The following is a 13,480-nucleotide window of genomic DNA, read 5'->3' on the forward strand; positions in this document are numbered from 1 at the left end:
AACATGATTAAAAGCAAAGCTTCTGGAATTGGAGTGTCCCGGGTGGACTCCTGGATCCACCACTTACTATCTCTGTGCCTTTGGGTAAGATACGTAACCTCACTGGGCCTCAGTTTATTCATCTGATAAATGGGAACAGTAATAGTGTCTCCTTCCTGTGGTTGTTATGAGAATTAAAGAAGGTGGTGCATATGGAGATTTAGAACAGTTTCTGGCACCTAGTAAGTGCTCAGTAAGTGTTGGCTACTGTTATTTTCTGTAGCCACAGACTGTGGGGCCCCTGTCCTCCCATCCCTTCTTCTGGATTAGAAGGCAGAGGACTTGGGTTCCAGCTTCAGCTCAATATCTGCCTGGTGATGAGATCGTAAGCAACTTGCGAGCCCTACCTGGGCCTTGGTTTCCACGTCTGGAAGCTGAGGGTGGTGGGATTCATGGTCCCCAAGTCCCCCCTCCCATCTCCAGCTGGGGTGGAGACTTCTGTGCTGCGGGAGGAGAGAAGCAAAACGGGAACACTGATGATTGTGGACCATAATGTCCCTGTGTCAGCCAGAGTGTGCCCCCCAAAAACTACCCATACCTTCTCCCTCCTTAATTTCTCTCAGGACATTCTTTTGAGGAGTGACAATGCAAGAAGGATTCCTGATAGTATCAAAAAAAGGGTGAAAATAAGACTGAGGTATCAGGAAAAGCAGCTTTGCTTTGCTTTAACTAACCACAACATATGGGATGACATAAAAAAAATCACAATATCCTTCATTTATCAAGTTCCCTTGAAAGATGACAATAATAATAACTGTGAACACTTGCTGAGTTCTTGTCATGCACCAGCTGTCTCACATGTAGGGTCTCATTTGATCCCCAACTATGTATAAGGCAACAACAACTGCTGCAACAAATAAACCCCTGAGATGGCAGGGGATTAACACAGTAGCTCATGTGACGCTTCGGTACAGGTGATGCTGGTGGATGGCAGCTCTCCTCCACACAGTGATTTGGGGACCCGGCAACTTCCATATTGTGCCTCTACCATTTTCTAGGACCTCGGAGGCCTCTGCATCTGGGCAGAAGAGGAAAGAAAAGGCACGTCTACTTCATAAAAGCCCACCCCAGGAAGTGCCACACATCACTCACACTCACATTTTATAGGCAAGAACCAGTCATATGACCCCAGGAGGATGTAGGGGGTGCTGGGAAATATTGTACCTGGTGGGGCAGCCACTTTCTAGCAATAACGCCACACTGCAGAAGGAGTAGCACATTTTTTGGTGGATAGCTAGGTAATTCTGTCACAGCTTATGGGGTGGAGAAGACAATCATACCCATTTTACAGATGAGGAAACTAAGACCCAGAGAGTCTGGCCTGGGTCCCAGAGTTTGTAAGTGGCAGAGGCTCTGTGAGTTCAAAGCTCTTACCATTTAACCACTATGGTGTTAATTTTAAATAAGCATTTAGGTTCCTCTGGCTGTAAAATTCTTCAGAACAAATTATTCCCTTCAGTTTACCCAGAATGCCCCCAAATGCCCAAGCAAGGTACGTCTGGAGGTCATGGTGATGCCATGTCATGATGCCAGGCAGGATTTTAGTTTCCAGTGTTTCATCCACTTGGAGAAATGCTTATCTCCAGAAAGTTGACCCATATTTTGAACTCCTGCCAGAAATCAAGGCCTGGTACCATCTGTAAGAGATAAATAAATCAAAATATCATCAGCAGATAAGTGTGTGCCATCTGCTGCCCTGTCAGTTGAACTGGCAGAGGCCTCCGGAGAATTCCAAGGAAGTGCTGCCAAGGCTCTGCCGCCAGCCTGGATAGCGCGAGGAGAAGCGTCATGCAAGATCTGCTGGCATTTTTCTTTACTCCCCGCTCTCGGTGCTGAATTCCTTGAATCCAGCCCGGCGAAGGTGTGTGGATTTTCACCCTTGCCAAACAGTTAAAATGGTTTCTCTTTGACCACATTTGTTGGGGGCCAGGACTGCTTTTCTCTGCCCTCCCAGCAAGTTGAAAGCTCCTACTATAGAGAAAACTAGCCATGCACCTGCCCAGAGGTTGGGCTCCATGGAATCTGGGTCTCAGAACCAGAGTCAAAAGCAGAACCAGCCATGTTTGGGCATCTGGCTGGACATCTCGAAATGCAGCCACATCCTGATGGATGCTGATTTCTCCTGCCACGTGTGGAGTCCTCTTGGAGGGCATCTGAGACTTCCCTTAGAAAGAATAGATTTTTCTAGAACCTGCTTACTCTCCTAAGAGGCAGCACAGGGTAGTGGCCAAATGCAAAGGCTCTGTGGCGGGCTGTCTCCATTTGAATCCAGGCTCCACCATTGGCTGTGCGACCTTAGACAAGTTACTCAGTCTATCTGTGCCTCAGTTTCTTCATCTGTAAAATGGGGGTGGTAGTTTGTAAAGCATGTTGGGCCTAGCCCCTCACCATGGGGCTCCCTCCGGGTGCCCTCTCCCTACCTTGCAAGCCACAGAAACCTCAACTCCACCATCAGATGGGTTGTGAAATTAAGTCACGAACCTCAGACCCATGACCTGGGGACCCAGCCAAGGACACTGGGCTCCCCAGTGCCCCTTCCTCTTGCTGCCCGTCTTCCCGCTGCCAACCAGATCTGGCTCCTGCGTGTTCACGCCGAGGGCAGCTTGGCTGACCTTCGGCACTCCTGACCCTCTGCCAGCCTTGGGCATCTGCCTCTGGCCACCTCCCTGGATTCTGCCCGTGGCCCTGCCAGGCTCCCCCCACCTACTCCCGCTGAAGAGGCACAATTACAGCCTCCTGCTCCTGGCTCAGGAAGACGTCCAGGCTCTCCTTAGGAGGAGCGCAGTGTGACTCTAACTTAGGATCCAGGGATGGAATCAAAAATAGCGCTTATTTACGGAGCCGATCGCGGGGCAGGCATTTTTCTCACACTCCCTTCCGTTTTCATCCTTTTTTGCAAGCCTGGAGGGCAGAGCTGAAATGACTTTCATCTGGCACCTGAGGAAAAGGCTCAGATTTGTGAAGCCACTTCCTGAGGTCACGGGGCCAGGGGGAGGCAGAGGAGGGATTTGAACGCACGTCTTGTGGTTTCTGAGCCCAGACACCTCCGTTTGCCTTCAGAGCACCCCCTTTCGAGGAGGGAGCCCAAGAGCTGTGATGAATGACGGGCTGGGGATGTGGGTGTCGGCACATTGAGCTGATCCCTCGCAGGTGTTGCCTGATTTAAATCCTAACTGAAGACGTCTTGCTTCATACCCGTTACCTCATTTAGCCCTCAAGCAACCTCGTGAGGCTGGAATCATCATCCTTCACTGGCCAAAAAACCCAACCAAATGAATAAAAACGATGGTTCCCCCAGAGCTCCACGGCTAGCAGGTGGCAGAGCTGAGATTTGGCTTCAGGTCCGTGTGAAATCAGAGCCCAGGCTTTTCACCAGGGAGCACAGCCTGCCTGGCTCCCGTGAACCCCAGGCTACCCGCCTTCCTTGGCCTCCACCACGAGTTTCTTTCTCAAGTAGATCAGACCTGGAGGAGGGACCTCGGGGTAAGATTCCTGGAATGAGGCGGGAGTGTTGAGCCAGAGAGGAGGCAGCTGTGACCCTCCCATTGTCTCTGGTGTGGATTCCTGGAAGCCTGGATTCGGCTGAGGGCCTTGCCAGGTGTTCCCCTTGGTGGTGGGATTGGAGCGCCGGCTGCCAAGCTGAAGATGCTGTGTTGAGGGCAATTTCTAAACCCCCGCACCCTCAGCTCAGGCAGGTCCCGCAGACAGTGGGTCAAAAGGAGTCAGCAGCTAGGGCAGGTCAGGGCCTCTTGGATTGCACGTTTTGTTCCTGTGGTACTAAAAGTCAGCAGCCCCATAGGGTGATGCCAGAGAGTCTAAGAAGAAATGACCTTCCATTTGTCTTTTCTGAGCAAGGGAGCAAACCCTTCCAAGAGGCGTTTAGATTCAAACCTCTGGGATTTGTTTCAAGATAACCCCACTAGTGGTGGGCTGCTGGTGCGGAGAGACAAGGTGAGTTTCCAAGCTGGGCTGCGGACATGGGACTCTCTTCATACTGATCTCTCTGCTCTTGTAAAAGATGGGAACTTTGCGTAGTAAAATGTTAAAAAAAAAAAAAAGAAGATATTTCAGAGACAGTGTTGATTTGCTGGAGTCCAAACAAGCTGGTCTGGTCATGGAATGTCCTGGGTCCCTGTCCCCCTCTGGACAAGTCAGTCCCTTGCATGATGGAAAGAGCTTTGGAGAGACACAGACCGGGGTCCAGCTCCTGGTTCTGCTGCTTCTTGGCTGTGTAACCTTGGGTAGGTCGCTTTGCCTGTGTGAGCCTCAGTTTCCTCATCTGTAAAGTGGGGATGGGTATTGACCTCACACAGTTGTGATGTGTGCCACGCTCTTAGCGTGGTGCTTGCCCTGGATTCTCCTTGGGTCATTGGATCCTGGATCTTAGGCAACATGACAAACTCAAGCTTCCACCTGATGGTGGGTAGATCTGCTATTAACAGCCCAAAGGGGGCCAAAACGGGCCAAGCTGTGCCCAAGGTAGAAAGTGACCGTGTCATGGGAGATATCATGATAAAACACTGGGAATTCGGAGCGGGGAGACATCTCTTCGGGGCGGGGCAGGTGGTTGGTGAACAAGGCAGGCTTCACGGTGGGGAAGCTGGTGGGTTTGAAGGCTGGGGCTGCATCGGACACGGGGAAATGGAGGGAGAGAAGACGTCGAGATTGAGAGGTAGGAAAAGGTAGGTTGTAAATCTGAATCAGCAGGCGCAAAGCAGCAGAAAAGGAGGTGAAAGGCGACCATCAAAGACATCACGCCCAGGCTCTTCTCCGGGCTCCTCTGCGTCATGGCAGACATGAGGCTGGGCATGGCTGCTCTTCCCTGGGTAGTGAAGACCCCCCCTTTCTGTTTGCCTCTTCCCTCTCAGATGGGCCCCGAGACGCTCCGGAGCTCAACTTTCATTCTCACCTCTGCCTGCAGGTGTGTTGGCCATACCTGTAGGGTTCTGCAGAGGCGCCCCCCTTTGGTGTAATCCTTAATGAAGGCAATCTGTGAAATGCTCTTCATTTACTCATTCCACCATCATGTCCGGAGCACCTGTTAGTGTCCCAGGCTTTGAGGACACAGCAGCGAATGAGATACCTGATCACAGAGCTTCCGTTTGTCTCAGAGATGCTGTCTGGGCACTGTTTACGTATTTATTTTTAATTTTTCAATTGACGTATAGTTGATTTACAATGCTGTGTTAACTTCTGACGTACAGCAAGATGATTCAGTCATACATATATACACATTCTTTTTTAATATTCTTTTCCATTATGGTTTATCATAGGATATTGGATACAGTTCTCTGTGCTGTACAGCAGGACCTTGTTGTTTATCCATCCTGTATATAAAGCTTACATCTGCTACCCCCAACCTCCCACTCCATCCCTCCTCCACCCCCCTCCCCCTTGGCAACCACCAGTCTGTTCTCTATGTCCATGAGTCTTGTTTCTGTTCCATAGATAGGTTCATTTGTGTCGTATTTTAGATTCCACATATAAGTGATATCACATGGTATTTGTCTTTCTCTTTCTGACTTAACTTCACTTAGTATGATAATCTCTAGCTGCATCCATGTTGCTACAAATGGCATTATTTTATTCTTTTTTATGGCTGAGTAGTATTCATTGTATATATGCACCACATCTTCTCTGTCCATTCATCTGTCGATGGACATTTAGGTTGCTTCCATGCCTTGGCTATTGTGTATAGTGCTACTATAAATATAGGGGTGCATGTATCTTTTTGAATTAGAGTTTTGTCTGGATATATGCATCTGGGCACTGTTTAGATGAGCTGGGGAACGCCCTCTTTGGTGCAAGGATTCCAAGTGGTCTATACATACACTTTAATATTAGAACAGCAGCTCCGCAAGGGTGGTCACTTGCCTTCTGGTTCTCTGCTGCACCCCCAGCGCCTTGAATGGTGCCTGGCATGTAGGTGCTCAATAAATGTTCATTGAGTATAAGTGCGTGAATACTAAACACTGATATTGGGAACCAAAGAGAAGTATATTTTTAGGGGTCAAAACTAATTCAAACATGGGACTTCCCTGGTGGTCCAGTGGTTAAGAATCTTCTTTCCAATGCAGGGGACTTGGGTTTGATCCCTGGTTGGGGAACTAAGATTCCACATGCCGTGGAGGAACTAAGATTCCACATGCCATGGGGCAGCTAAGCCTGCATGCTGCAACTACTGAGCCCACGCACTCTGGAGCCCCTGTGCTACAGCTACAGAGCCCACACGCTCTGGAGCCTGCACACCACAACCAGAGAGAAGCTCACGCGCCGAAACGAAAGATCCCGCGTGCCGCAACTAAGACCGGATGCAGCCAAAAATAAACAAATAAATAAATATTAAAAAAAATTAATTCAGACATCCCCAAATATCACTGCTTGATGTGATTTGGATTTCTAGGATTCAGAGAGAGAGAGAGAGAGAGGGAGAGGGAGAGAGAGATCGATCTCATCTTCACTGTTGCATCACTGTGTGCAGCCTCCATCCTGGTCCAGAATGTGGTCAAGCCCACAGCCTATGCATACCTACATGTAAATACAACCCACAGCAGAGGGAAGTCCACACACATCCTGTAGACGACACAGATAATAAACACGTGAACAAATGCGTCCACAAGATCATTTCATATAGTAATCGTGGTAAGACTATGAAAGAGACAAGCATGCAGGGTGAGAGGATGAGAGTGATGGGTGAGGAGGGGTGAGGGCCACCTGGGGTAGGGTGGCATGCTGATTGTTCGCCGTTCACCCCTCTGCGTCTGTCCACTGCCCCCTGGGCCGTGGGAGACTGCCCTGCGCAGATGCAATGGCCCGGAATTCTGCGTCCTCTGGTTTCTTATTGGTTCTGGCCAGTGGGAGGCATAGGAAGGAAATCAGAGGGCAGAAGGAGAGAAAGGTCGGGGTGTTTCCCCCTCCCCTGCCTTGTTCTTGGCCTGTTGAGGTTTTGACAGTGACTGCATTCCTCTAAGGAGTGGTTCTAAAGTGTGGTCCCCAGACTAGCAGCATCAGCAACCCCTGGGAATTTGTTAGAAATGCAGATTCTCAGGCCCTGCCGCAGAAATTCGATTTTGATGCTTGCTTCGGTGTAGCTAAGCTCCGAGGGGCAGTTCCTCCTCTGTGGCATCATCTCTCGCAGCCTCCTTTCCCTCCCCAGCCCCTTCAGGCTGGAGGAGGTGAGGGCTCCCCACTGTTGCTCACCCCTCGCCCCTGTCCACACGTCTATGAATAGGCCCTTCACTCAGCAGTCTTCGGTGAGCCCTTTCCAGGGTGCCATCTGTTTCCTGCCAGGATCCTGACTGGTCCAGATGGCCAGGATGTTAATTCATATTCCTTTAGACAGGGCACACCTCCTCCAGGTTACCCAGTCCCCACAGGCTTCCCCAGTCATTGCTGGGTGTTGAGATCTCATGTATTGGCCACCCTTGCATTGGGACCGGGTTCCAAGTCCCATCTGTTGGCTACGGACCTTGGAGCGAGATGCAAGGATGAGGAACCTTGTGCAGGATGTTTCCCTTCGAGGCTATGGTGGGTCTGAATCGGCACGCTCCCTTCTTATAGGCAAGGTACTTCCCATAAGTTTATTCCTCTGGTCTAATGGGACTGAACGTCCATTCTCTGGGATAGTGAGAAATTCAGATCTCACATAATGAAGGTTCCCTCACAGCCCTGGGGTGATGTGAAGTTTTCAGAACTTTTGGGAGAATCTCTGGTCTTCTTCTGCCCCTCTTGTCCTCATTGCTCATGGTTTCCTGGGCCCATGGGGGCCCTGAGACCCTCACTGGGGTGCAGGATTTTTGTTAAACCTGTGACCTCTGACTCCAAAGTCCAGCTTTCCCAGGCTGTTTTCCTAGAAGGTCCTGACATCTCCATAGGGGGCTGTGGAGGTCCTGTAGCTCATGGACCCCCAAAAACTTCTCCCCAGGGGTCTGCTGGCTCTATCCTCCTCCTGCACAAATTCCCTCCTCTGCCCCTCCCTGAAGTGGGGCAGCGTTACCCTCCAGGGGCCCCCTGGGAACACAGTGGATCTTTAGGGAACTCTCCTCCTGGGGAGGAGAGGCTGACACCCATTCGTCTGCTTGATCTTGGTAGCTCATCTTGGGTCAGAGGGAATCAGAGTGGGAGGAAGTGATGGGAGAAAGGGCATCTTCATGGGGCAAAAATGAGGCAGTTACCAGGTAATGTCCAATGGTTAGGGGGAGACAACGGAAGGTGCGGGGCCGTAGGGGAACCCACATATCCCTGCAGCTGCCACTTGGCTGGACTCCTGCCTGCTGAGCTGTCCTAGCTGTGTCACCTGGTGGTTGGCACCAAGCCCTACAGATCCACCCTGTAATAAGCACTACAGAAACTCTAGCATTAGTGATTTTCACTTTTTATAGGTAGGGAAATTGAGGCGCCAAAAGGCTAACGTTGATGTTACATATCTAATAGGTGATGGAGCCAGGCTGAACCCATGCAGGTCTGGCTCTAGAGCCACATACCACCACTCTTCTGTGTTTGGATTTTAGTTATTAGACTTGGTGACCATTGAAATATCCAGTTGTCCTTATGTCATTACTATGATTTTTCCTTAAAACTCAGCTTTGCCCTGCACAGGGAGTGTTGGGCCAAGTTTGACCATCTCTCTCAAACATCTTCTATTTGGTCTTGTCTACGTAGCAGAAATAGAAGCGTGAGAGCCATTTTATTTAGTCCCTGGTGGATTTTCCCTATCTGCATGGAGGTATGTTCTCAGAGAGTTACTTTTAGGACCTAGTAGCTCTGCACAGTGGGAATGGCTAGCTGCAAATGGGAATAGATAGCTGGAAAAACTTTAGGGCATGGAGTTTGGGGTCTATGTACTGGGTTGAGTCCATCACTTACTGGCTATGTGGTCTTGGGCAAGTCATCGAAAGCTCAGAGCCTCAGTTTGCTTGTCTCTAAAATGGGGATTCTCAGAACTACATTGTAGGTTGTTGTGGAATTAAAGAGAAAGTAAACACACTTTTACAATAAAACTACTCAACAAACTAGAAATAGAAGAGAACTTCCCCAACCCGATAAAGAGTATCTATGAAAAAGAATACAGTTAACATCATACTTGTGGTACAAGAATGAATTCTTTCCCTTTCATATCAGGAACAAGACAAGGATGCCTGCTCTTGCCACTTCTATTCAACATTATACTGGAGGTTTTGGCCAGAGCAATTAGTCAAGAAAAAGAAATAAATGACATCGAGATTAAAAGGAAAAAGTGAAACCATATCTATTTGTAGATTACATGGTCTTGTATATAGTAAATCCTAAGAATCCACTAAAAACTATCAGAACTGATAAATGAATTCAGCAGGATTTCAGGGTACAAGGTCAGAGCAAAAGCCCATAAAATGTTTTAATTTCTTTCAGAATCAGAATAAAAAAAATCTTTTAGGTGAAGAAAAATTTTAATATATAATGTTAATATATTAATCTTTAACCAATGCATTTGTAAAATTCAATTTTTTTAAATTTATTTATTTATTTTTTGCGGTACGCAGGCCTCTCACTGTTGTGGCCTCTCCCGTTGCGGAGCACCGGCTCCGGACGCACAGGCTCAGTGGCCATGGCTCATGGACCCAGCCGCGCCGCGGCACATGGGATCTTCCCGGACCGGGGCACGAACCCGCGTCCCCTACATCGGCAGGCGGACTCTCAACCACTGCGCCACCAGGGAAGCCCCCTAAAATACAATTTTTAATTTAATTTGTCTTTATTGAGGAAGAGACTCCAAAGGCAAAATAACCTAGGGTCCACAAAAGTCTTAATGGGGCCCTGGCTGCTGGTCTGAATTTAGCCATTAAAATTTTCCCTCTCTAGCTCTGAGAAAACAATATAACATAAAGAAAGTTTAAGATGATGCATTCAAAATCTATCCATTCTTAGCACACTACCTATTCTCATTTTAAAAAATCCTCTTCTGGTTCTTGGCTGTCAGCAAACATCTCTTTATAATCTCAGTATCATTGACTTGCTGTGTGGTCCTGGCTGATCACTCAGTGGCCCTGAGCCTCTTCTATAAAGGAAGGAGAGGGTCCTACATCTCAATGTAGAGCCTGGGGAGGAAGCAAGCATGATGGAATCACAGGAGTGGCATCCATCCACCTGTGGCCTCATGATTCTTTGGAAGGGGTGACATATATAAGAGAGGAATCCACTCCTTAACTCAGCACTTAAGACCCTTCGTGATCTGGCCCCAGCCTTCCTTCTCAGCCTCATCTCTTACCACTCCCTGATATCTGCCTTTGCATTTGTATGGGGCTGGAAGGAGGTTCAGGACCCCAAACGGGTTTCAAGGGACCTTCTTAGAGGAAAATTTAGGAAACTTCAAGCAGACACAAGAATTGAGAATGCTGGAAGCTTCCAGATTCTTTTCATCCCCAACCTACATTGACTCCATTTGGACTCAAAGTCTATCTCCTTGTCGGGCTCATCAGTGAAATCTATTTCTTGCTGCTATGCTCAGCAGTAAAACCCTTGAACTAGGAGTTGCAAGCTCACCCTAAAGGTCAGCGAATCTAGTGTCTCAGGGACCAGTGAGGTCTAAGGTCTAGGGGTAAAGCAACAGGGTGTGGTGGGGACTGTGGCAAAGTATAGAGCACGTGTCCCATCTGAGAAAGGACCTTAAGGCTAGGTCACATCTTGCTCTCACTGTGTCCTTGATGGCCAGCATAGGGCCTGGCATCAAGGAGGCTGGGAGGAAAGACTGAAGAGTTGAAGTTTCTTATAGGCATAAGGTTTGGGTGGAAGGCATTCGTTTGTTCATTCATTCATTTACTCATTCATATACCCCTTCAATAAATATTTATTGAGCACTCTCTATGTACCAGGCAGTGTTCTAGGTGCTAGGGGTCCAGCGGGAAGAGAGATGGGGAGAGTCAGGGAAAAGGTGTTTGGAATATTAAATAGACTAGTTAGGAAAGGCCTTCCTTAGAAGGTAAGACTTGGGGAAAGTGATAAAGGAGAGGAAGGGCAAACCATTCAGCTGTCTGGGGGAGGAATGCTCCAGGGAGAAGTAATAGCACGTGCAAAGGTCCTGAGGCAGGAATGTGGCTGGCACATTTAAGGATCAGCAAGGAGGCCAGTGTGGCTGGAGTGGAGTGAGCAAGGGGCAAGCCAGTAGGAAGTGAGGTCAGGGAGGTGATGGGGGCACAGATCACACAGGGCCTTATAGGCCATGGTAAGGACTTAGGTTCTGACTCTGAGTGAATTGAGAACCGTGGGAAAGTTCTGAGAGGAGACGTAATCCATCTTAGGTTATAACAGGACCCTTCTGGTGACTGTGTGGATAAGGGCAGAAACAGGGAGACCCATGCAGAGGCTACTGCAGTAATCCAGGAGGAGATGATGGGGCTGGAACCAGAGGAGGTGGTGAAAAGTAGTTGGATTCTAAGTATATTGGGAAGGTGGACCTGCAGATCAGATGGGGAGGTGTGAGAGAAAGAGAGAAACAAAGGATGATATCAAGGTTCTGGCCTGAGCATCTGGGAGGATGGAGGTACCGTTTTCTGAGCTGGGGATGAATTGAAGATGTGGTACCTGCCTTCACGGGGCTTCCACTTCCAGCTTGTGAGAATCACACACAAAATGATAAGAGTTATAAGGTGACTAGCTGCCACCTAGGAGAGGCCATGGTGCCATGAGAGCTTCTACTAGGGATGAAGTGTGTTCCCAGTCGGGGGGTGGGGGAAGGGAACACGAAGAGTATAGGAGCTGAGAGTAGGGGAGGGGAGGAGGGGCGGGGAGGGGGTGTGGATGGAGAGGCCGGTGGAGGCCAGTCCTGGATCCATGTGAAAGAATTTGGGCTTTATTTTGGGATAAAGTGTTTTGAGCAGGAGTGTGCGTACTTGCGTGTGTGCATGTGATGTAATCAGAGCTGTGTGGTTTGAAAATACCCCTCCAGCTGCAGTGTGGAGAGTGGATTCGACAGAAGCCAGAGTGGAGGTCCAGGGAGCCCAGTGACGGCTTCAGCCCTCATCCTGCTGGGCCTGGAAGGGGTGGAGTCCGTGGAAAGGGCAGGAGGGCTTTGAGGAGGTGGGAGTGACAGGGCTGGATGGATTGGACCGGGAGGTGACGGAAGGAGGCATCATAGGGACTTGCGGCTTCGCCATCCACATTCCTCAGGACATTGGCTTTCTGGGAATTAGGGTTTAGAGAAAGATGCTGCTCAGGTTAGAGATGTTTGGGCCCCCGCTACCCCCAGATCCGTACAGGGCTCGTGGGAGGGGGAGAGGCGGAAGCCTGAAGCTCTCACTTCCTTTCATATTCTGAAAACCTGTCTTTCTTTTTTTTTCAAAGGTGAGAAATGCCGCAGCTTCATTGACCTGGCCCCAGCATCAGAGAAAGGTAAGTGTGGCCCCAGCTCCGGTGTGCCAGCCTTGCCCTCTCCAGGGACACTTCCCGAAGCCCTGATCCTGTCCTTCAGCATCCCTGGGTGATGGTGCCCCAGGGGCCAGAATCCTGTTGCAAAGCGCTGAGTTCCTTGAGCGGTTAGTGCAGGGGGAGAGGCAGGTGGAGGGACATCATCTTGCCCTCCCCCGCCCCCCAAGTGAGATGGTGCTGAGAGCCATTACACTTCCCTTACTTCCAGTGCGTGCTGGGACTTTGGGGGAGGTAGGCTGGGCGTGCGAAAGTTGGGATGAGGCAAGACCAGTGTTGGCATTGCTTCCAAGTGTAGGATTTGACCTTGGGGGAGGGAAGCCAGACGTTCTGTCTCTGTCGTCTCACAGGTGTGGGGAGGTCCAGCCTGATCGGGCACTGCCATTCAGAAAGGACCCACTGGTGTGCAGGGCTTGACAGCGGAGATTCTGAGCCCAGTGATGCCCAGATATGATTAGGACAGGGCTGCAGCTCGTGTAGGGGGCAGAGCCGTCAGGATTATGTTTAGCTGCAAGTAATGGCGGCCCTAAGTAACTGGCTTCAGTGGAGAAATGTATTGATTCCTTTTAAAAGTTTCAAATCTAGGGTGGCTCTGCTTCATGCGGTCCTCAGGATCCCGGCCCCTGGGGGCCTCTCCATCATCCCTGTGGCCTTTGTCCTCATGGACTAACAGGATGGCTAGAGCTACAGCTGTCACATCTGCACTCCAGGCAACAGGGTAGAGGAAAGGCAAAGAAGAAAGGGCAAAGGTTGCATGTCAACAGTAAGGTTCCCAGAAGTTGCCCCATGACACGGGCTTATATCCCCTTGGCCAGAACTTGATCACAGCTGCAAGGGAGGCTGGGAAATGAGGTCTTTATCCTGGCAACCATGTGCTCAGCTGAAAGGCAGGGGTTTTATCATTAGGAAAGAACAGGAGAATGGATACTGGAGGATGCGCTCCCACAGGAGCGTAGGGCACGGCCGCCTCCCTACTTCCCTGCCCTGCCGCCAAGGAGAACCCTCGCCAAGAGAGAACAGGTGTGCAGGTCTCTTCAGACAGCCT

General features: G+C 49.7%; 1 protein-coding gene across 1 annotated transcript in view; it reads left to right on the top strand.

Moving 5' to 3' along the window:
* The window catches only part of LOC113630322 (germ cell-specific gene 1-like protein), an 80,077-nt gene extending 67,583 nt beyond the window's left edge, over positions 1–12,494 (top strand). The window contains exons 2-3 of the mRNA XM_027125520.1: positions 12,355–12,402; positions 12,448–12,494. Of these exons, the coding sequence (XP_026981321.1) occupies positions 12,355–12,402; positions 12,448–12,494 (95 nt within the window). The remainder of the gene's footprint in view (positions 1–12,354; positions 12,403–12,447) is intronic.
* The last annotated feature ends 986 nt before the right edge of the window (positions 12,495–13,480 follow it).

Source organism: Aethalodelphis obliquidens, unplaced genomic scaffold, assembly GCF_003676395.1.
Source record: "Aethalodelphis obliquidens isolate GAN/ISIS:26980383/991018 unplaced genomic scaffold, ASM367639v1 scaffold30, whole genome shotgun sequence".
Taxonomy (NCBI): Eukaryota; Metazoa; Chordata; class Mammalia; order Artiodactyla; family Delphinidae; genus Aethalodelphis; species Aethalodelphis obliquidens.